The sequence below is a fragment of the Hyaena hyaena genome, unplaced genomic scaffold (genome assembly GCF_003009895.1).
Source record: "Hyaena hyaena isolate Hyena2069 unplaced genomic scaffold, ASM300989v1 scaffold_666, whole genome shotgun sequence".
NCBI lineage: Eukaryota > Metazoa > Chordata > Mammalia > Carnivora > Hyaenidae > Hyaena > Hyaena hyaena.
In genome coordinates, this window is record NW_024081295.1 from 403,189 (window position 1) to 426,925 (window position 23,737).

Sequence of the window (23,737 nt, forward strand, 5' to 3'; positions counted from 1 at the left end):
ATAACTGTTATACGTTAGGAAATCATTATGTATTTGTTGAATACATGAATGGATAATGTCTGCCTCTGGAGTCAATCTCATGTAATCTGTTTCTATCTCCACATAATGTTATAATATGACTAAAATATCTGGAAAATAATGATTGATTCAAATAAAGTGCTATTTACTTATTTAATATGACAGATTTATATATCTATAATAAATTAATGAGCTGTGATTATTTTGAAATTTAATTGATCAAACTTCGAGATTGTTCTGGATACACACTATTTCAACCACTCAGGAAAGTACGATGCTCTTTACTACATATACATTTTTCTAAACTGTATTTATTTATTTTGAAAGAGACAGAGCAAGAGGAGGAGGGGCAGAGAGAGTCAGAGACAGAGAATCTCAAGCAGGCTTTGTGCTGCCAGTGAAGAGCCAGATGCAAGGCTCGACCTCATGAAACTGTGAGATCATTTATATATATGTGTGTGTGTGTGTGTGTGTGTGTGTGTAAATTTATCAGCAGCCTACCCACTTTCTCTCTCAAAATCAAGACAGTGGATTACTTCAGTTTGTCACAAATAGTCTTATTTCTATGAGAGTTTGGTGCTGCCTTCCTAGGGTCTGGATGCTAGGTTCATACGTGATAAAGCAGAGATTTCTTCAATGTTCTGTGGAAAGGCCAGCTACTAACCAGGCTCCTGCCTAGATCATCCAGTTTAATACTGTCCACTGTCCAAAAGTCAAAAGGGAACTATGGTCTTTCCCCCAGCAAACTTCTAGGGTCTTCCTTCTTGTCTCCTTCCTGACAGTTTGTATCAACCTTCTAGTTCACTATTGCCTTCATTCTGAGGATATCTGAATTGAGTGCATATTTATCCTTTGCTATCTGTCTACATTAGGCTCTATTTCTTTATAACTTTGTAATATACAATATAAATTTTGCTACCCCAAATCAGACTTCCTGTAGATACTAAACTCAACTTTAACACATTAGAGCAAACACATACAATTCAATTCATATATTATTAATTAATTTCAGTATTTCTTGGGTAGAATCTTTCTACCCACTAGTGTGAAATGGAGTTGAGTCTCCTAAGTTTTACTATTTCTTCGAATCTCATGATCTGCAAAGCCCTTTCAAAGGTATCTCTTTAATGGTTTAAATCCTTCCTATCTTTAGCTTGTTATAGAGTATATTTCTTATACTTAACTCCCTTGAATGTCATGTACTTTATTCCTGGCCTCTAGGTTTGGCAAATATTCCGCCACAATAGCAAGCAAGTATTTGCTTAAAGATATTTAAAGCTAACCCCCGGATAGTTTTCCATTGCAAATGTATTTGAAGAAATAGGCTCTGTAGCTGAGTACTTACATTTGTGACTCCCTGACACATAGTTTTCATTAGACTTAGCTACTGAAGAGTGATCCTTATATTCACAGCTATTTTATTTAGGAAGACATTTGCAAAAAGAGGACAGCATCATTTATTTTTATCGAATCAATGTTCTATATTTTAGAGGTTAAAAATAATGAAAATACATAGTGAAAAGGATTGGGGAAAGAAGTGAGAAAAAGGAAGGATAGTAAAGCAGGAAAGGAAAGGAACATGAAATTTGGGGGAGGCTCAAAACATCCTTTGTCTACTGAGCTGTGAGAACCTGGGCAAATCACCTAACCTCTCTGAACTTTATGGGTCAAATGGAGAATAATAACATTATCTGTCTGCAGTGTCGCTGTCCAAGTTAGATTATGCAGCTAAAGTGCTAAGCACATTCCTGGCCCTGGTAACACCCCTGTAAGTTAGTAATGAACTTAATAATAAAACCAAAATCATACCAACAATCTCATTGTAACGGGATTTTTTTTTAAATCAGAGTATAATGAGATGTTATTACTCAGAATTTCAGATGTGGGATTATTTTTATTTGCTTAAAGGGGAGGTGTGCAAATTTGGCTCTGTAGTTCCCAGCAGTCAACATAAGAGTGAGACAAATAAGTTTGTAAATATGAAAAGTTTTATTCACTTAAACACAAGAACCCTGCAGTGGTGCTTTCTAACCGAGGATTGCAGAGTTACCACAAGGGTACTGTTTGTCTGTAAGTCCCTTATGTATTCTCTATGGTTCCAATAATAATCCTAGTGTACATTTGCACTCTCCTTTTTAGATGAGCCAGATATTGTGATAATGATGTCAGTTTATTTAATTGTATCACAGGGTTCACAGCAGCTTTTTACCAGTATGCATTTTCCTAATCAATGGACTTATGAAGAACATCATCAGAATCAGGAAAGTGCTGTATATTAAATTGTTCTCTTTTAATCAGAAAAATTGTGAAAGTATTGACAAAGGGGGAAAAAAGGTTCACTTCTGTTTAAAAGAAAACAGCTCTCAATTTTATTATTCTTGTTTCCCTCATCAACAGCACCAAGAATCTCCAAAGTCACAAAAAGCATTCCTTTATGGAAGCAGGAAGTGACCTTCTGATTCCATTTCTCACACCATGAAGAGCTCTGTGAAAAATTTGGGGCAAACCTGTTCAGCTTTCTGAGAGTGCATTTGCATAGAAAATGGGTTTGACTGCTAAAACTGTCCTATTGGTGAAGTTTGAATGCCTGTCTGGTAAATGACACTGATAAGTTATTCATCTGGTCATTTTGAATCAAATATAGGTATTTTTACTAATTCAATCAGTGTGTCATCTTGCCAACCCCCATTTTGTTACACCCATCCTGGGTCTGTTTTATTCTCTCTTAGGTAAGAGAATTATTGATTATTTCGGGGTGGGGATATTCTTTTTTTAAGTTGTAATGAAAATTGTGAGGGAGTATTATTTGGATGCTTAAATAAACATCTTTCTTAAGGAAAAAAAATCTTTTCAAAGCCCTAGTAACTAATTCAAGTAATTAGTTACTTGAATTAAGGAAGTGAGATGCTTTTGCACTGACTTTGAACAACTTTCTTGACTTCCTGCAAAGAAGATCCTTTACAGTATTTTTGGAGAAGTTAGTAAAACCGAATCTGACATCACTACCTAGCAGTTTGTGTAGCTAGCAAAGTGGTTTGTTCTTAGGGTAACAGAGGAGGAAATTGCTCCGTCTGATAAGACAACAGCAAGGAGTATGCATTCATTTCTTTTATTTTTGATTCCGTTTCGCAAAGAAAAACTTTTGCAAAGATAACAATTATTTTGCCTTTCAGAAGGACGCATGCTGTTTCCTAGGAATACGGCTGATTTCCAGATATGACCATGTTCTTGTGGCTTAAACTTTTGGCATTTGGCTTTGCCTTTCTGGATACAGGCTTGTTTGTTACAGGTAAGTACAAGTATATTAATATGTCCTTAGTGATTTTTTTTTCCTTGCGGAGGGATATTGGTTTGAAATAGACATAAAAATAGTTAAGTGTTGGTGACTGGAAATGAGGAAGCTCACTAGAAAATGGTCAAGGCTACTGGAGCTCAGAGAGACCTGACTTGCTATGTGACAGAATACATTGTTTCTGTTTAAAAAGGAGTAAATGTTTGGGGGAAAAATCACAATTTAAAAGAAACTTGTCTATCTGTATCTTTGTTTGCAAAGTGTTCTAGGATACTACAAAAGCAATGCTGTTACTTAACCCTCAAGTACGTAAACATAAGTTTATGAAAATCTGAGGAAATCTTTATGACAAAATAAGTGAATTTTCACCCTTTTAGCAGAAAATGACTTTTTTGAGTCCTACTATAGCTTTGGTTGCATGTAAGCCACTCTTTCATTTTGAATTGGACTTTGCTTCCTCAAATTTTGATTATTACTGAAAAATTTTATTGAATACTTATCTGTAGGATAGTTTAAAATAATACATTTGGGAATTTAGTAAAATATTATTTTTATTCACATTCTTAGCACAGAATGTATTTTAAATCAAGTTTTTGGTTTCTTCTCAATAGTTTTAATGATTACTTGCTTTGGAAATTCTTATGCGGCCACCGCCCTTCCTGGGTGATGGGTAAATATCAGAGCCTTGCTGAAGTTAAAATACTCTTAAGAATCATGCAAATGCTGTCTTTGGTAGGAAAATGGAATGGGAATCTCAAGTACTCATTTAAGTTGGAGATCTTTGTATACTTGCTCTTTAATGGACATTTCTTGAAGAGTTTCAATTTGAATCATGAGTGCATTTCAGTTGATTGTTAAACATAGCTAATATATTGATATTAAATATTACTCCTTATGATGTAGTATCTAAAGGTTGTTTTTCACCATTGAGGGGACACTGAAAGTGAGATTTTTGCAGAAATCCCAAAGAAGTTTTAAAAAAAGGAAAAAGAAAGAAAAGTCTCACTTACTGGAATTCATTGAAATCTGTTTTTGACTTTTCACCACCCTTCTTTCCTATAAAAGGCAGGGGGGTAGCTACCTCCTGATCTTGTTACCTCATCTATTGGTATTTTGTATAATTAGGGAGAGTGGAAAGCAGCATAAGATAGTGTTTTGTTTTTAACTGTAAAGACGGTCTAAAATTTTTTGTATGGATACAGCATTTTGTTTTAGTATGGAAAATGTTTATCAAGTTACCTTCCCCGTAAAGTTAGCTATCATAATCAAAAGCAAACTGTAATGAAAAATGATTTTAGCAGGGTGGTAATATGTATATTATCATAAGTCAGAATGAATATTCATTAAAAATCCTCACTCAAGAGTGGTCGCAAAGCATTTAAATGAGCATAAAGAAAACTGAAATATTTTGTAGGACACAGAGCAAACCACTATAAAATTTCAACTCAGTCTATTAAGGATTTTTACCAAAAAAATGCCTTTGAATATGGCCAAATTAAGAAAATATAAAATTATCTAGAAACTTTTAAATCTATTGTGCTGAACAATTTGTACTTAAACAAATGAAAAGATATGCATAGATTTATTTTTGAAGGATCAAATTTAACTTTAATTGCTTATGTAAATATTGAGAGCAAATTTTTCTAAAAGGCACTGATATCTTCCTGAAATCCATACTTACTTTTTGGAAAAAATACATAGATATAATCATCTGTGTCTGCATATCTAATTTATCATCCTTTAAAGATCTGAGAGTCATTTTGTCATTCAGTGTATGATTTGAGAAGTTACTAATGTTTTAAATTACATATTTTTCTTTACTAGCAACAAATGAGTTTATGTTTTATTTTGATGTGTTAAAATTGAGTTTAGGGATCATAGGAAATACTAGGATTTTAGGCATCACATTTATATTGTATACTCTAATGGAATAAAAAATAGAGCCAATGTAGAGAGACATCAATTAATGGACAAATTCAGATAAGTTATTTAATATCTAAAATACAAATACAGTTAAACTTGGCCGCGGCAACAATGTTGGGGTGAGTTTTACACAAAAGTTTGCAATCCCTTTGCTCCGTGCCTCTTTGCCATGAGAGCTGGAAACCAAACGTCTGTTGAACATTTCTAAATAATTCTAGCAGATAATGATGGCTTTGAGAATGCAGATAAAGACAAGTGTTCTCTGACTCTAAACCAGGTGTAATGCCAGCCAAATCTATCACTCTGTACCATACCAGCTAGAGTATATGACTTATGTTATGTGAGTTATGAGTCATATGAGTTTAGAGTCATTTCCTGGTCATAATTTTTCATTTTTCCATCCACATTAAAAGAAATATTTCATGTTACATGCGTACTATGCCTTGAACATCACAGGTTTTCAATACAAATTATGAATTGAAATTTGAGCAATCCTATTAAGTTCTAAATACTCCACAATTTAGAGATTGGGGCATATGAATATTATCTTTTATGAACTTTTTAATAGATATTTTTCTTACAAAATCTGCCTGTGATCCTTATCATTGCTAGAATTCGAAATATATTTTGTAAGAGAAAGGGTAAGATGGACTTAGGAGTCTGTCTTTCCTTTTCCTCCCTTGCTTTCTATAGCTAAATAGAGGGTTAGAGTGTGTTGCTTGAGCTAGGTCTTTTCTCTTTTCTGGGCAATTTCATATACTTGAACCAGTGACAATTAGCTAGTATAGTAATATAGATATTTCTACACTCTTCATATAAATACACATATATAGATACACACATATATATCTAGCTTTAATATATGAGTTATAATACACACATATATCTATTTATTTATCTTCTGGTTCTTCATATTTGTCTACTTTTATTTTTTTATTTTTGATGTTTTTATTTATTTCTGAGAGAGAGAGAGACAGACAGTGTGAGCTGGGGAGGGTCAGAGAGAGAGGGAGAAAGAATCTGAAGCAGGCTCCAGGCTCTGAGCTGGCTGTCAGCACAGAGCCCGACGAGGGGCTCGAATCCACGAACCGTGAGATCATATCCTGAGCCGAAGTTGGACGCTTAATAGACTGAGCCACCCAGGCGCCCCTGTCTACTTTCAAATATTGGGGTTCTGTGGGCTTTAATTCTTGGCCAGTTGTATTCTTATTTTCTATAATTAGAGTTCCTTATCGTCACCTCCTATGTGTTGATGATCCCGATTTCTCATCTCCAGACTCATTCCTTTGAGTGTAAAACAAAATCTGAAACATATATTTAAAAGCTCCTCAAGTCTTGTCATTTTAATTTTTAATAGTCTCTAAAATATTTCCCCTTCTTCAATTCCATCGGATTGCCTTAATTCATGCCTTTATCATTTTCTGCCTAGAATATTATTATAGTTTCCTAATCTATCTCCGGTCTCATCCATTTCTTTCCATATTCTGCACCTTAATATCAAAGGAAAAAAACCCTCTGATATCATCTTGTTGTGTTTGGTATATGCGCTAAACTCCTTGCCTGAGTGACCGGGTCCACCACTGGGCTAGGAGCTGGGCAGAGACTGTTTTGTCTTTTTTTTCTTGTGTGATTCATTAAAATAGAACCTGCAGCAGGCAGTTTCAACACTGGCTTGGCTCGTCTACACTTCCTCAGGACCTCTAATTCTCTGTGATAGTCCTATTTCTCTTCTGTCACTCATGCCACAAAATATCTCCACTGAAATTGTACACGTTTTACCACCTTTCCGTGGCGTTTTTCACCTACTAATTCAATTTGTTGCTGGTGGTGGTAATTAGCATTTACCAATCAGTGCATTTACTTCCACTGTAACCTGTGTGATGGCAGAAACTATGTCTTATGCCTTTTTCGGTATCATCTGTACCTGATTTCTTACCAGACATTGAAAAAATAATGGACACTTTTTTGACAAAACTTAAGATTATAATAATGGAGGTGAAGGAGGACAAGTACAAAGAATTTCAGAAAGAGAGAACAGGAAAGAGACAAATATGAGATGAAAAAATTAGCCAAAGGCTAAGTGGAAAGATAGATAATATCATCAAGATTAAATAAAATAATTTTGGATCTGGATCTTTATAGGCTTTGCCTTTTTAAAAATGTAGTTCATTATTATTATTTTGCTATTTCCTTCTTTCATCTCCTTTTTTCCCCTCTTATTTGAAAGACCATCCTAACTTCTTAAAAATCTTAGCTCATAAATGTTATTACTAAATTTTACTTGGCCTACTCTTTGGGCATTTTGCTAATGGCATTTCATTTGATGGGTTAGTTTTGTTCTTCAAATACAGATGCCTACAGGAAGAAAAGTAAGCAGGGGCATACTCATCAATGGGGACAAGACAAATGGAATCAGATCCAGTCCTTGCAAATACAGGCATGGACACTGGTAGTGCTGTGGGACTGTTTTCAAGGGTGGATGGAAGATGGTATTGCATTGTGTACACACAGAAAATTTGTAGAGAGCCTGGGTATCATTTCTTCTTTGATAATGTGATAACCAATGTCAATTTGAGTAGGTAAGAAGCAGAGATTTATGGTCAGGTTGATTAATTTTGTTGGTGAAAGCACAGTGTTAACACAGATAAGGTTTTCTGTTCAGATCATGTAATGTAAGTCATTTTGGTGCAGCGAAAGGAATTTGTTATCACCACAGACCTTTGATCTTTTATCAGTCATCTTGTAAATTTTTGGGACTATTTACACAGGAGAAATGGAAATGGAGCTAAATCTCAGTTTAAGCTTAATTTCAGTCTAGTCTTAATAGCTTTGTTTCTAGATATCCAATCACATACTATTTACCAATTACTTGGTATGATATGATTTTTATATACATAAGGATATAAGACTCTAGAGAAGGATGAAGAAAAAGTAAAATATTGCAGGCTATTCATTTAGCCATATGATGTCATCTATTTCTACATAACACTGAAATATATAGACATATTTTGTATACATGGCCATAGCCAATATTTAGATAAGAAAATATCTAATCATTGCCTAAAATTTTTAATATGCATTCATTTTTATATGTCAATGTGCTACTTCAATTTCAATCTGTCAAGAGTCTGTGGAATGACTATTATTAGCAGAGTATTGTATGTTCAGGAATAATAATGAAAACAAGAAAAGATAAAGAAAGAAACAAAATTGTAACATAAATATATATAAAGTCAATGTTTGTGAAATATATAAGTACTTTCCATATGCATTTATAGTATCTTCCTTTGATAACCTCTGAAAAGATAATTAGCAAGATTATCAGTGTTTTTAATTAGATTCTTTACTGAAAACCCAAACTCAAACTTTAAATTCTTCTATGGTACTTAGCTATACAATATTTAAAGATTAAACACTTATTTCCTACTAAAAATGAGACATAAATATCTGAAATGAAAAAGTGATTTTTCCAAAACTTCAATTTCTCCTAATAGATTACTGTGTGATAAAATTATAACTATATTCAATGATATTCAAATGAAAATGATCGCCATTCGTATAGTAGAAAAAACTGCTTCCAACCAAAAAGTGAACAAGTACAGGAAAATCATGAGCCCTCCAAAGAGGTGATCTGTTAATACCAGAGCACAAATTAAGAGCTAAGGGCAATTCAGCATCATACTCATATGTATTAGAAAATAAACAGCTAGGGGCACCTGGGTGGCTCAATTGGTTAAACGTCAGCTCAGGTCATGATCTCATGGTTTGTAGGTTCAAGCCCTGCTTTGGGTTCTGTGCTGGCAGCTCAGAGCCTGGAGCCTGCTTCAAATCTTGTGTTTCCCTCTCTCTCTCTGCTCCTCCCCTGCTCACACCCTGTCTTTCTGTCTCTCAAAAATAAATAAAACATTTAAAAAAAAAGAAAATGAACAGCTATTCTAGTGAACTTAACAAAAAGCACTCATACGCAAAAAGAAACTCACTGCATGATAAATAATAATAATAATAAATTGTCCTGATAGGCATGAAAATAGATTAGAGAATCCTATATAAATAACAATGATGTTAAGAGATGAATGCAGAGGGACAATATCACAGCAATAAAGTGTGGTCACCATATTTTAAATATCTCCACTTAAAGAAAAAAAACAGTAATATGCTTACTTATAAAAGAAATACTAAGCATCAGAGGAAATGAAGCAGGTGCCATTCTGTGCTGGAGATGGCATTTGGACTGAGAAGCAATTTAGAAATCCAATTTTACAAATTTTATGATCTCAACTCAAATCACTTTCCATCTCTGATACACAGTTGCATCATTTATAAAGTGTTGTAAGCATTAAAAGTGATAATATTTGTGAAAATGCTTTGAAACTAAGGGGTACCCTGCAAAGTTGTATATTTTATTTATGTGATTCCATAAAAATCACAGTTATCAGTTCTTTATCATTGACATCTGATTCCAAATCACATCTCTTCCTTTGAGAGACTTGGAAGAGATATAGTTTAGGCTATATGGGAGAGGAATAAACCCTTAGGGATCTTTCAATCTTTTAACTTTGCATCCCCTGTTTTAGGGATTTTCAGGCTACCCTGGATTCTATCTCTTAAATAGTTTGTAAATCGACTCTTTGCTAGAGATTATTATAATTTTTTATTGCAAAAATAGCCTGCAATCTTGCTTCCCTTCAATCCCTAGTGTTCTCATACATATCTCTACTGGGATAATCTCTGTAAAAGGCAAATCTCATCTTTGTACATCTTCCCTTCATTGGCTGTGTATTGGATAGAGAACATATTGATTCTATGATGTGATCCTAAGGATGTTTAAGAAAATAAGCATTTAATTAAAATATACCTACATTTATGAGTTTTCCTTGAGAACAGCTTTCACAGAAAAAATCTCTACTAAGCCAAGTTAATTCCTTGAGTATCTTTTATATAGCCTGATTAAATCATTACCAATTTTTTATTAAAAATTTTACTCAACAAGTGTTTAACAGCATTATTTTTCATTCAATTTTTCAGTTTATTGTTATATTCATGAATCAGTTTTTATTCACATTCAATTTTACTGTTTATAAACTTATGTCCCTGGGAATTTTCCTTTATGGTTATCACATTTCTAAATGTATTTTTTTTGTCAAATAGTATAGAACTAAATGTCCCCAAAAGTCTTAATTCTTCCATTTTAGCCAGAAACATTACTTATGTGCAGTTTATGCCATTGCTCCATTCTTTTCTTCCTCCCTTCCTCCCTTCCTCCCTTCCTCCGTTCCTTCCTTCCTTCCTTCCACTTTCAATGCTGTACAAAATATAATTGATCTAATGCAATTATTTACCTTTGTCAAATTTTAAATTGGGCAGTATTAGACATCTTCAAATTTATATTGTGCTGCTATTTCTATCAGTAATAATCATTTTGTGATTGAGAGTTCTTTCAGCAAGATTCATTCTGAGATTTTACGAGTTTTGGTAACTTCTCAAGTAGCCAGTGAAAACTTTAGAAATACTTAAAAGACTATTGTAGAGTCTAGAATTGTATTTTAATTCTTGTTAATTTGTATAACATTTTTTCCATGTTTATTTATTTTTGAGAGACAGAGTGTGAGCAGGGGAGGGTCAGAGAGAGAAGGAGAGACAGAATCCAAAGCAGACTCTAGGCTCTGAGCTTTCAGCACAGGGCCTGATGTGGGTCTCAAACCCAGGAACCATGAGATCATGACATGAGCTGAAGTCAGACGCTTAACCAACTGAACCACCAGGTGCGTTTGTATAACATTCTTCCTAGCTTATTCACCTTGTGCCAACTTCTTACTAACTGATATATAAAAAATTAAAGTGAAGAATCAAGAGGATAAGTTTAATGTCCTGTGTATATCACTGGATGGGATCAACATAAGGTGCCAAACTATTCTACTTTTGTCTCTGCATTTAGGAAAAATAAATGCTATTAGCATGGCATCCACAGCTTAAATTGAATCCTCCGGATTTTTCCAGTTTTATCTGTAACTACTTTGTGACATGCACTATACAGTTGACTCTTGAACAATAGGGATTAGGGTCACTGATGCCTTCCTTACACCACCACTTTGTTCTTGCCAGACAATATCTAGGCCTCTGTTCCAACTGGATTTTTTCTGTAGTCTTTCAGTTCTAGAAGTTCTCAGGCTGCCCCTAAGTTGTGTAGATATTATTAGATATTTAATAAATTAAGGTGGCAGATGCAAAGAAGAATTAGCCAAAGTCCCAATTCTCTTTGGTTTGTTTGCTTTGTAATTTGAGCTGAAAATAAAGGCTTTATTTGGAAAGAAAAACATGTTAAAATATACACACATACACATACCACACAAACAAATCTTTAAGTTTTTTGGGTGATCTTTCATAGTAATTATCCAAGGTTATCAGCTAATAAGGGCTGATATTTCATCCTGGATTAGTCTGACTCTAAGTCTATTCTCTTTTCACTGGGTTATTCAGCCTTCTTAGTGTCCAGCCTAATAACAAGGTAATTGAGGACATGAGTACTTATAGTAGGCAAATCACACCAAGACCGAAGGGTGCTTGATAGTTTCTCAGAGGTCATGTATGGGAAACATACAATTCAGTCCCATCCAGATGATTTAGCTATACAGGTGAAACATTGTGCGCCCAATAACTTCCATATCCTTAGCAAGATCTAAATCTTCTAAGATTTTGTTTTTTAAAAGCAAAAGACACCTTTGATTAACTTGTATTTACTCTGAGTGTTGATGCTACATTAGTAATGCAAAAGTAATGTGCTACCATCATCTTGAAAAGGAGCTGTACAAGGTATACCACTGAGTCTATCTGGAGGTGAGTGATATGATGGAACAAATGGATTTTCCCCAACCTAATTTGTTTTTGATGTTACATAAAGTGAAAACCATTGAATAATTTACCAAAGTATCTACATTTTTTTTAAAGTACAAGGGAAGTTACTTGACCTTTGTTAACCACTCTGATCATGGAAAACACATGAGGTTCTCATCTTATTCCAGGAAGTGTAGACACCAGAAAAGGTTTTTATAGTTATCCAAGAGGCATATTAAGTGAATTGGGTAGAGCTATCTTACAGTTTTCTATTCCAGGGACAAGTTGGTTAAAATTCCAGGGAAAGCAAAGAAAAAAATGTGTTTATTGTTTGGTTCCTATGATAAATGTGGCTGTCAATCAAATAATTTAGGTCAAGTATTCTACTTTGAATTCTAGACTTAGGTTTCCAAATCACTGTTTTGGTTTCTAAACTAAGATTTTTACTTATACCTAATGAGCCCTAAATCTTTCTATTTTTTAGTGACCATGATTTATTTTTTCCTGAGTTTACTTACTGAAACTTAAGTATGTTCAAAATATAATGGCTAAAAACATATTAGTTCAGAGCATTGACTGTGAGAAGGAGTGATGATATGTGGGAAGTAGACAAGCAAAAAAAGGGTCACAAAGCTGATGAAAATAACTTAAAGAGATAATACTAGAAATGTTGGATTCAAAGAAGCTCCACCTTTAATGTGAGTCAGAAGTCAGTCTTTGAAATGTTGCCTGGATTCCATTCTGAGCTTTCCAATTAGAAACAGTGGGGGAATTACCTTTTAAATCCTTAGTTTCCGTATCTATATGACAGGAATAATAGCAATAGCTATTAAGTGAGATAACTTACTCATTGATTTAGCCCTTGTTTTGAAAAAAGAACCCCAATTATGTGCTAGAAACTATTTTAAGTGCTGACACAGTGGTAAATAAAACAGGAAAGGTACCAACTTTCTTGAAGCTTACATCTTAGTAAAAGAGATAACAAAACCAAATAAATAACTGAAAAAAATTCAGATATTGATAAGTGTGGGAAATAAAACAGTGTGCGTGATATGATAGAGAAGGCCAGATCAGGGAGGAGCAAATGGCCCTTTAGACAGTGATTAAAGAAGGCCTCTTTGAAGTAGTGTCTCATTAGGCCACTAATGTTGGCTGACAAGAATGTAAAGATTTATGTAAAGAGGAACTGCAGGTCCAAAGGTCCTTCAGAAAAAGCAAAAAAGTGCAAGGCAAGGAAAGTTGGTCAGGTGTTTGCATCATGATGGATAAAGGCTGAGTGGTTTGTGGTGAAGTTGGAGAGATACACAGAGGGGAAGGTTCTATAGGGCCTTGTTAGAAATGGAAGGAATTTGGATTGTTACCTTAAGGTAAACAGAAGAAACTATGTGGAAGTTTTAAGCATAGAATGAGGTAATCGTATTTCGATATTAAAGGGACTACCTTGGCTGCTGTGAAAATAGAGAAGTGAGTTAAAGCCTGGAGACCAGTTAGGAGTCATTTGGATTGGTGGAAAGGAGAAGAGAGATGGCCCCTGGACTAAGTGTTGACAGTGGAGGTGGGAATAAAAAACAGATGTATATAGGATCAAGAGAAGTTGCTGTGTGCTAGAAAAACAGGAAGTTCTACAGAACGACTCATTTTTTTCTCATGAGCAATTAAGATGAGAAACACCCCAGCTGGGGTAGGCAATCAAGGGTTCTGTTTTATCTATATTAATGTATATTAGTGTTTTAATTCTCATTAGACATTCAAATTGCGATATCTAGATTTCAATTGGAGATGAGTGTGGGGCTCATTAGCTCTTGATTGGAGTCATACATTTGAAAGTCACTGTATACAGATGGAATTTAAAGCCAAGAGACTGAATGTGATAGTGTAAGAAGAATGCTTAGATGGAGTACAGAGGACCTAATTCCAAGCCCTGGAACACTTCATATTTGGAGGGGCTGGGAGGAGGGCCTAGGAAAAGAAAGTGAGAAGGGTTAGCCAAAGTGGGAAAGGACAACAAAATATTTTGCTTTGGATGTTGAGAAGAAGAGCTGATGATTGTAAAGGGTTTAGCATGCTTGCCGGTATATAATAAGAATCCAGTTAATTTCACATAAAAGTTCAAAAATCATGTATCTTGAAAAGCTGATTGAACAGTGATTGTTAACATACTAATTATTATCAAGTATCCTTATTTAGTTTTAATATTGCCACAAAAGTCAGTATGAAAATGATTTGTAACAATATTCATAAGAATTAAACATATGTATATGTATACATGTATATATGCATATGTATGTGTATATATATACATAGATATATAGATATATATATCTTCTTTGATAGTTTATCTATTAGAAAAAAGAAAGCCATGACTTAAAACACTTTTTAAATAAAAACTATGTAAAATACATTCAAACTTCATAATGAATTAGAAATTTACCTGAAAGTGTCTTGAAAAGGTAATGCTGTATTGAATCTCTTGCGTGGCATATTTTTGATGCATGTTGATAAATTATATATATAGAATTAAATGATATATATATAATATTTTAATTTCAGGCTTGACAGGTTTTCTTAAAAAAGATACAGCTTTAGAGCAACTTATTTTTGCACTAACAGGTGTAAGTAGTTAATAAGAAATTGTTCATTTATAAGAAAATAGTGTTACCATGTGCCAGGCACTATTCTCAACATTTTATAAATGTGACCTCATTTAACTTAAGTATACAAATCATTATGGAATCTAGCTTATGCTTGTCTTTAACGTAAGTACATTTGTTAAATTGTTTCCCCATATTTATAAAATGTACTGATTATCATATCCTAAAAGGGAATTGATAAATTTTAATTTTTCTTATTCTAACTTTAAATACTAAAATGGAGAGAGGAGTGAAGAAAGGGAAGTAATAATGAGCTTCCTCCCTGTGCCTGACATTCTAGAAGATGCTTGCACTGCATGATTCAGCCTTATATTTCTACATTTTGTTTCTAATTGTTCAGAGTAAATAAACATTCAGATAAACCTTGGTCACAAGTGTAAATAGAGGGAAACAGAATTGTGGTTAAACCAAAAGAATAAATAATCTAAATATTATTGATTTTTATTGTTATAGTATTTTGCTTAAGTTGAACAATGGACATGTCAGATGTTACTATGACCTCAAAAATGAAGTCATATTGAAGAGGCTCAGCATGGGAGAAAGTTGCACAGCTTTCTCTTCCCACCCTGCTTCATTTTCATAAGGATATAAAGCAGCAGTTAAGCACATCTGCTTCGTAGTGTGAGAGAGAGAGAGAGTGATGGGAGGAGAAAGAAAGAGAAGGAGAGCAGGATGGGGGCCGACGGAGGGAATGAGAGAAAGCGAATCAGTTTTTCGGAAACAAATTTTAGTGTGTGGAAAATAGATAGTCATGCATTCAGGCACTATCATCAGTTAGTCAGAAAGCATAATTTACTGTGAAGCATAAAAATCTAGCTGTATGTAAGTGGTTGGGGGGGAAGCCTAGTAAACCTAAGTAATCCATTTTAAGATGTATTATCTCAATTATGCAAGAAAATATCACTATGTTTTTCTTTTTTGCTCACTGTTTCAAGGTTGAAAGTTTGAATGATGGAAATAATTTTCCATCTAAAAAAAAAAAGAAGTCAGTATCATTTCAGTGTGAAGAGCTATGATACCACCTGGTGACTTTAGAACAAATGGAACCCACCAGTCCATCTACAGGTTCAGGAAAAGAGGTTCTCACAACAGAAGAGGATTAAAGATATTTTCAGGGTGATCTACAACAGAAAATCACCAAAGCCTTTGAAATAAATGATTATCCCTGTTCTAAGAAAAGAAGTTGGTTTTTATGTTGAGGGCAGCGAGAGGTATGATGAAAGAGCTATTGAGAATGGTTTGGGGGAGATCAAAGGCAAGTAGAACCTCAAAATTCTGGAAGTGGAACAAGTCAGATACAGTATAAGGGGTACTTCAAAGACAAGGAAACAAGAATCATAAAAATATCTTTAGTTGTTAAATGTAAAATTTGTGCCAGTTTTGTCACATTTTATTTTTCAAGAGCACTGTAAAACCAAAGACATTTTCTGTTAACATCAATCTAACTATACACATTTTTCTCATCTATCTTAATTAGTCAATTTTCCAAAAGAAAAAAAAATATATTATGCTCAGAGTCCAAAATGCCTTTTTGTTGTTGTGACCCTTAATAGAATACCTTCTCTTAAACTAAATTTTAATGTTTACATTTCTAAGGATAGGGTGGCTTTAGCAAATGAATGGGAAATCGCTACATAAAGTAGAATGAAATGAAATAACAAAGGGATTGTTACATGCCTTTAGTGTTTGCAAAACTATAAAGGAGTGTAGAAGTTCTGTGATGACCATTATAATTAGCTTCTCTTTGGTTTCTCACTTCAAGAGTTGAAACACAAGTTGAAATCTTGATTTAAAAAATAAGAAATGGTTTGCATATGAAGCTCTAAACCAAAGTACAGAAATATGAAATGTTCAAACTACAGTCCATGTGGATTCCTCGTTTGTAATTAAGCTATCCTACAAACATTTGTATTTGTTAGAGAGCTGATAGACTAAGGAGGAGAAAGAATCAGCGCAAACCACAATGCCATGATTTTGTAGACTCTTTGTTCTGGTATATATTTTGTCAATTTATGAAAGAAAATGCTTACTATAGACCTATTTTTTTTTTTTTTTTTTTACTAAACTAGGACCTCTAGATTTTAAATAAACATACGTAACTAATAGTGTTTCTGGGGGAAAAAATCGTGCTTTTTAATCCACCCATTAGTCTATTCCTTATTTAAAATATATTTCTATAATTCCTTTAAAACAAAAGTAAAGTATAATTCATTTAAATATCTATTTTGGCTTTCCTCATCCATGAATTTTCCTTGAGGTAACACTTCTGAAGGATCTCAGATACCATAGCTTGTCCTTCACTCTAAGCCTCCATTTTATGGGCTGAACATCTGGATTTGATGGACAAGGAAGCATTTCATTCCTCTGATTTTTCTAATAATCTTTTCTAACAGATACACATGCTTCATGTTTGTCTGTAAAATTGATATAATTTTCATGTCTAATGTTTTAACAATGAATAAGATAATTTTCAATGGCTAGTTTTTAAAATCACTTTAAAATATGTATGGAAATGATATTAAAAGCCAGTCTAAAAAGTATTAGAACCACAGATGTTTTCCTCTATAGTGTTTAATGATTTAAGATCCATAAACATGTTGTTAAAATGCCCAGACATTAACAATAATGATGGCACATGGGGCAGATTAAAATTCTTTCTGTGAAAAAAATTAAATGATACCTTATTTTGTTTTCAATTGAAAAAAAAAATAGCTAGTAGAACAAAGCAATCTGACATCTAAAATTTCACTCTCTTGTTTTATAATGAAAGGAGGTTTGAAATTAGGACTGAGGGGCTATATGGCACTAACAAAATTTATTCACACAGGTTACAAATAGTAGTTTTGAGGGCACCTGGGTGGCTCAGTCGGTTAAGCATCTGATTTCGGCTCTTCATGATCTCACAGTTCGTGGGTTCGACCCCCACGTTGGGCTCTGTGCTGACAGCTCAGAGCCTGGAGCCTGCTTCGGATTCTGTGTCTCCCTCTCTCTCTGACCCTCCCCTGCTCACGCTATCTCTCTCTCTCTCTCTCAAAAATAAATTTTAAAAAACAAAACAAAACAAAACAATGTAGTTTTGTTTTCAGTGAGAGAGGACAAGTATGCATTTCTCTTTTTATCTATTGTCTTATTTTATAATCGTAGCAATTGATCTACTGAACTCTTCAGTCTGCAAAATGTAACATATAACAAGCAACTTTGGTCTTTCCCTTGCTCTAAATACATGAGTATTAGAATGAAAAATTTAAAAACTGATCAATAATTTTTGCCTATAATATTTAAATTGCTAAGAATGCATTTACAGATCCTTAAATACTTTGGGAACCTGTTTCCTCAGGAACTATATCAATGGGTTGTATCTTTCAAACCAATCCAGTGAATTAATTAACAACAATTTGCTATTTACAGGGCTGATTTTCTTTTATGTTTATGGTCTCTGTGTTCCAAGTATATAGTCAAAATAAGTTAATATATGCACAGGATATAAAAGAACTGGAAGAATTTGTCTTTACATTAAAACAATAAACAATGAAGATGCCTATTTATTTTTAAATAATGAGTTTATTTAAAAATTCTTTTAAGGTTTATTTATTTTTGAGAGTGAGTTTGAGGGGTGGGGGTGGAGGGGTAGAGAGAGAGGGAGACACATAATCCGAAGCAGCTCGAGGCTCTGAGCTGTCAGCACAGAGCCGGACACCGGGGTTGAACCCACAAGCCATGATGAGATCATGACCTGAGCTGAAGTCAGACGCTTAACCGACTGAGCCACCAGGCCCCCCTAAATAATGAGGTTAAGTTTTATTATTATTACTATTTACTGAGAGTCAAGTATGGTTCAAGACACAGTATTCTAGTGAAGTGAGAGTAATATTTTCCACTTTTATTTGAGTTCAGATTCCTAGAGAAGAAATTTTAAAGAAAGAGGAAGGGGATTTGGAAATTTGGATATTGTAATAATATAAGCCCTCATTATTTACACAGTAGTAGAATTTTAGAGAAAAAGGAGACTAGATATTATCTAGTTTAACTCATCTATTTCACAAATGGGAAAACTGAAATTCAAAGATATTTAATGTCTTGTCCATACAACACCAAAAATGAAAGCACGCAGGCCATCATTCCTCCAGTGTATCACAAAGTTTTACCCACTTATCAGGTTTGCCTGATATAATGAAATGAATATTAGATTAGATATTCAGGGACAAGCTTTGAATACTAAGTCTAGCACTAATTTCTTTTCATTAGACTTATAATCTGATGTGTGGTTTGGGCAAACTATCTAACTTATTTAAGTCTCAGTTCCCTTTTCAGTGACATGAATTACTTAGTTCAATTTCTCAGCCTCAACTTGATTGATATTTTGGCTTGCATAAATGAGCTGTCTTGTGCATTGAAGGATGTTTTGCAGCATCTCTGTCCTTTACAAACTAAATACAGTAGCTCACCTTTCCCCTGTCCCTGCCCAACAGTCATGACAACCAACAAAAACGTCTCCAGGAAATCAATGTCCCTTGAAGACAAAATATCCAGCTCTTATAATCTTCCTTTAGAACCACTAATTTATTTAGAATAGTTTCTTTGGGACTCACCCAGCAATAACATTGTGCTATTCTAGACAAAATGGTCAACTCTTAGATGCTTCATTAGAAAAGCACTTGCTAAGTATTATTCCATGAAGTTTGTTGTGTACTTATTATAGTGACCAAAGGGGACATCATATAAATTTTGGAAACTTAAAATAAAAGATCAGAAGTATTCACAGGTAAAGTATTTATAGTAGCAATGAAATATTAAATTTTAGAAAAGCTTAGGAAGACTTCACAAAACAACATTAAAACAATATTAAATATTGTTAACAATATTAAAATACGTAATTAACATAACTTTTTTCATGTAAGATTTATGTTAGTATTTACCAGTTGTACCAAAAGGTACAGCAACACTTTAGTCATTGTTTCACAGATTAGTAGAGATTCACTTCAAATATAGGTGTCCACTATATATATTTCTTTCTTTTTTTTTTTAATATTTTTTTATTTATTTCTAGGAGAGAGAGAGAGAGAGAGACAGCGTGAGCAGGGGAGGGTCAGAGAGAGAGGGAGTCACAGACTGAAACAGGCTCCAGGCTCCGAGCTGGCAGTCAGCACAGAGCCCGACGCTGGGCTCGAACCCACGAACTGTGAGATCATGACCTAAGCGAAAGTCGGACGCTTAACCGACTAAGCCACCCAGGCGGCCCTATATATATTTCTAAGACCACTTCAACTGTATAGGACAGTTTTTTCTGGTAAGGTTTTCTAGAAGAAATGTTAGGTATTTCATAGTGAAAAGCATTAACAGGTAGGTTTTCATCCTTTGTACAGGGACGAAATAGACTGACTCCTATCATCCTCAGTTTTAAATTACAAGATTCTGTTACTTGCCTTTCCTTCCCTCTTCCACCCACATTTCCCACCCCCCACCAGTGGATCCAGATACCTGCCAGGAGAGGATGAGAGCCTCCTAGAGACAGTGTATGCACAGGAGCTACAAAAGGACACTGGAAATTTGTGTCCAGCAATTGGTAGGAGCCCAGAGAGCTAGTCTGATGAACTCTACACTCTACACACTACAGGGTTACTTTTCATACATTGCTATAAATTCCCCAAGGAAAGTTTACTGATTTATGGTTTTAGGAGAAACGCAGGTCAGGGAGGTGGTCTGGAGGCTGGGTGCATGAAGAAAGTTTGGGTGCTATACAGTGGGACCTGAGCTGAGAGCTCAAATAGGTTGATTATGTTTTGGCAGATGGAGATAAAACTCGAGGCAGCCACATCCTGTGACTACAAATAGTTAAAGTAGGTAGACTTCGATCCAGAAATAACAGTAAAGTGCACAAGACAAGGAGATTAAGAGGGGAAATCAATTTTGTTTAAATTGGAAGATCTTTTTCTTGATTTTATAGGATATTTTAATACCATCATATGAGGGAATTAAGATCATTTTACACTTACTGTATATATGTTTATTAATATCTAAAGTAAGTATTATGATTTATCTTTCTCCAGTGAAGCAAAATTTAGACTGAGACCCAAAATATTTGGTTATCAGAGCAGAGGAAATTAGCTGAGTTGTTTCTTAATCACAATGTTGATAATATTTCAGAAATTTAATTATTCTAATTTTGCTAGACGATAAAATATTAACAAAGAAAAAACCTTCTTCTGATATTGAATACTCTCACCAGATTACTGGTGCTTTAGATATTTTCCATTAAAGAAATTTAGCTTTTGTAAACCTTACTATTTTCTGTTTTTACTGGAGTCAAACAGTGGAGATTTTATTTTTTTTCCCCCTAGCTAAGATAAAGGATGTCACAAATAAACTACTATTTCATTTTAAATAAAATAGGTTCATTATAGATATTCATCTACAATCCCAAACATACCTGAATAAAGTATAGTCAGTTTTATGGATAAAAATTAATTCTCATTTTAAAAAATAAATAATGTTTTCATTTTTACCTCTGCTGCTACTTCTGGATTCTGAGTCCGGAAGCAGAAGTTGCAAAACATTGTGAGAAAATTTTTGCTGTATTTTTTTTTCAATCTCCACCCATATAGAAATAACAGAAGTCTGAGAGGAAAGTCCATTTTTGCTAAATGCCCTAGTCAGTGTTGTATCTTTACTGTGTGTCTCCAGTTTCCTCTTTTCATTTGGAATTGTTGCTCATGTCTTAACATCCCTGTCCTCATCCTGAGTGAATTCTTTTAGGTTTCTTGTTGCCATTAGCTACCTCGATACCCCATAAAAATATACATGGTGGCATCTTTTCCAAAATTATACAGAAATAGTCTAATTATGGTTACCCAATAAATGTGGTAAACTGAGCTGTAGCCACATAACTTGCTTTGTGGAATAGCACAGTTGTGCATTTGTGTGTGTGTGTGTGCGTTTTCATTTTTTTGTTTTTCACTTTCCCAGGGAAGAGGTGTGAAGTCATGTAGATTACTATCCCACATGCCCGCAGGGGTATCTTTCTGATCTTTGTCTCATTGGAAAGCCCTTTCTTTTTTACCTTCCAGTTTCTCTGTACAATATTGTGAGCTCCACTGAGGGAGGAACTTTTCCTTATTTGCTTTTGTATCATCAGTGCCTGACATTGCAGAGTAGCCTTTACACAGAGATTTACTTAATTAATAATAAAATGAATGAATGAATGAATGAATGAATGAATGAACTATAAGTCTTTGAGATAACTCAGTATCGTGGGAATATTTTAGACTGTTTTGGATAGGCTGGTATTGATGACTGATATTCTGATAGAATAATAGACTGATATTCTGATAGAATAATAGAAACTACTGAACTTCAGTATTATTTTATTATGTTACTTTTTTTTTAAAGTTCTTTTATTGTGGGAGAGTGAGAGAACACATGAGCAAGGGAGGGGCAGAGAGAGAGAGAATCCCAAGCAAGCTGCATGCTGTCAGAGCAGAGCCTGACATGGGGCTCGATCCCATGAACCATGAGATCATGACCTGAGCCGAAATCAAAAGTCAGAAGCTCAATGAGCCACCCAAACATCCTTATGTTATTTTCTTACATAAAGAGGGCATAAAATAAGGCAATATGTTGGTAATTATACTCATGAAAAAAAATGCAATACATAAATACTCTCCTTTTCTGAGACAGAATCTCTAGTATATGAAAAGAAATATTTCTTCTGTGTGAAGTGGTATATGCTCTGAAACTCTTTGCTTGACCTTTTACAGATGAAGGTGACACATTTTCTATGCCTCTTCCACCCTTTCCTGTACCTCTCACCCCCAAAAAGGTGGTTAACACTTTGGTATTTGGGATATTAAATGGAACATATCTCTCTCTCTTTCTCTCTCTCTCTCTCTCTCTCTCTCTCACTCTCTCTCTCTCTCACACACACACACAAATACATACACAATAAGACTTAGTGGAATTTGTATTCTGTACTTATACCAGTGTCTGGAAAATTAAGATAATAGGAGCCCCCTTCTGAAGACTTTAGAGAGACAAGCACAGTTTTCTGCCTTTTTTCATAATAATCAGAAAAGAAACCTAGTTCTCCCTTTCCTTTGGAGTAAAAGTCTTCAGAAGAAAAGGTAGTTTTTAGTCCCACCATTGGCAAGTATTAAATTGAATACACGACACAGAAGCATGTAGCAAATGCCTGCATGGGCAGGCAGCCTTCTGCCTTTGCAGTGGTCAATGAAAAAACAATTTTCTTCCAGACAACATGTTTCAAAATGAACATTTTTTAAAAATGTTCTTAAAATGTTTAAAAATGTTCTTAAAAATTTTAAGAAGTTAAAACTAAGCTATTTCAAGGAAAATGGCCACTTTTGGAGATGTGACGTTATATTGCATTAAGGTTAGAAACTCAGAGGCTGCTTAAGACCAGTGAGACCTGGGCATAAGGTCATATCCACATTAAGTCCTCAGTTTCTAAGGAGGTAGCAGCTTCTTCGTTTTCTGCCCTCTGCCTTGTTCTCTTGCTTGTCACCACTAGATACATACTGTGTCATGGTCATCATTTGTTTATTTTGTAGAAAAGACAGACACCTTTCCTACAAATGTTCAACATGGGTATCACTCTACAGCAGGGAACAGAATACAAAGAAGTTGGTAACACATGTGCCCTTCTCGATGCGGAAGGAGGTGTTCCACTTGGAGAAGCGTTGGGGGCCCTTGTTTTCTCTCAGGGCACCATAAGTGGGGCTTATCCGAAGAAATGGACAATGTGTATTTGATGACCAAACCAATTTGGGCCTGAAGGATATTTTACTTTATTTTTCTGTGGAATTAGTTCCTTAGTTTGCAGTCAAAGAAGACTATTTTGTCAGTTTTTCCTGAAAGTGCATATGATTATACAGAAACCTTTGTCTACAGATATGTGACCATTTGCTTATAATGGGGTCCTTGACCTGGAGTTTCTGTGTCAAAACCTGGGAACATTTGAAATCTCTTTGTGCTTTTTTACAAACAGCTCTTCAGAAAAATTTTCTTG

At 34.4% G+C, this 23,737-nt stretch overlaps 1 protein-coding gene across 1 annotated transcript in view; it reads left to right on the top strand.

Moving 5' to 3' along the window:
• The first annotated feature begins 3,005 nt into the window (after positions 1-3,005).
• The window catches only part of PTPRC (protein tyrosine phosphatase receptor type C), a 123,673-nt gene continuing 102,941 nt past the window's right edge, over positions 3,006-23,737 (top strand). Inside the window, exons 1-2 of the mRNA XM_039216967.1 lie at positions 3,006-3,110; positions 3,192-3,307. Of these exons, the coding sequence (XP_039072898.1) occupies positions 3,235-3,307 (73 nt within the window). The 5' untranslated portion in view covers positions 3,006-3,110; positions 3,192-3,234. The remainder of the gene's footprint in view (positions 3,111-3,191; positions 3,308-23,737) is intronic.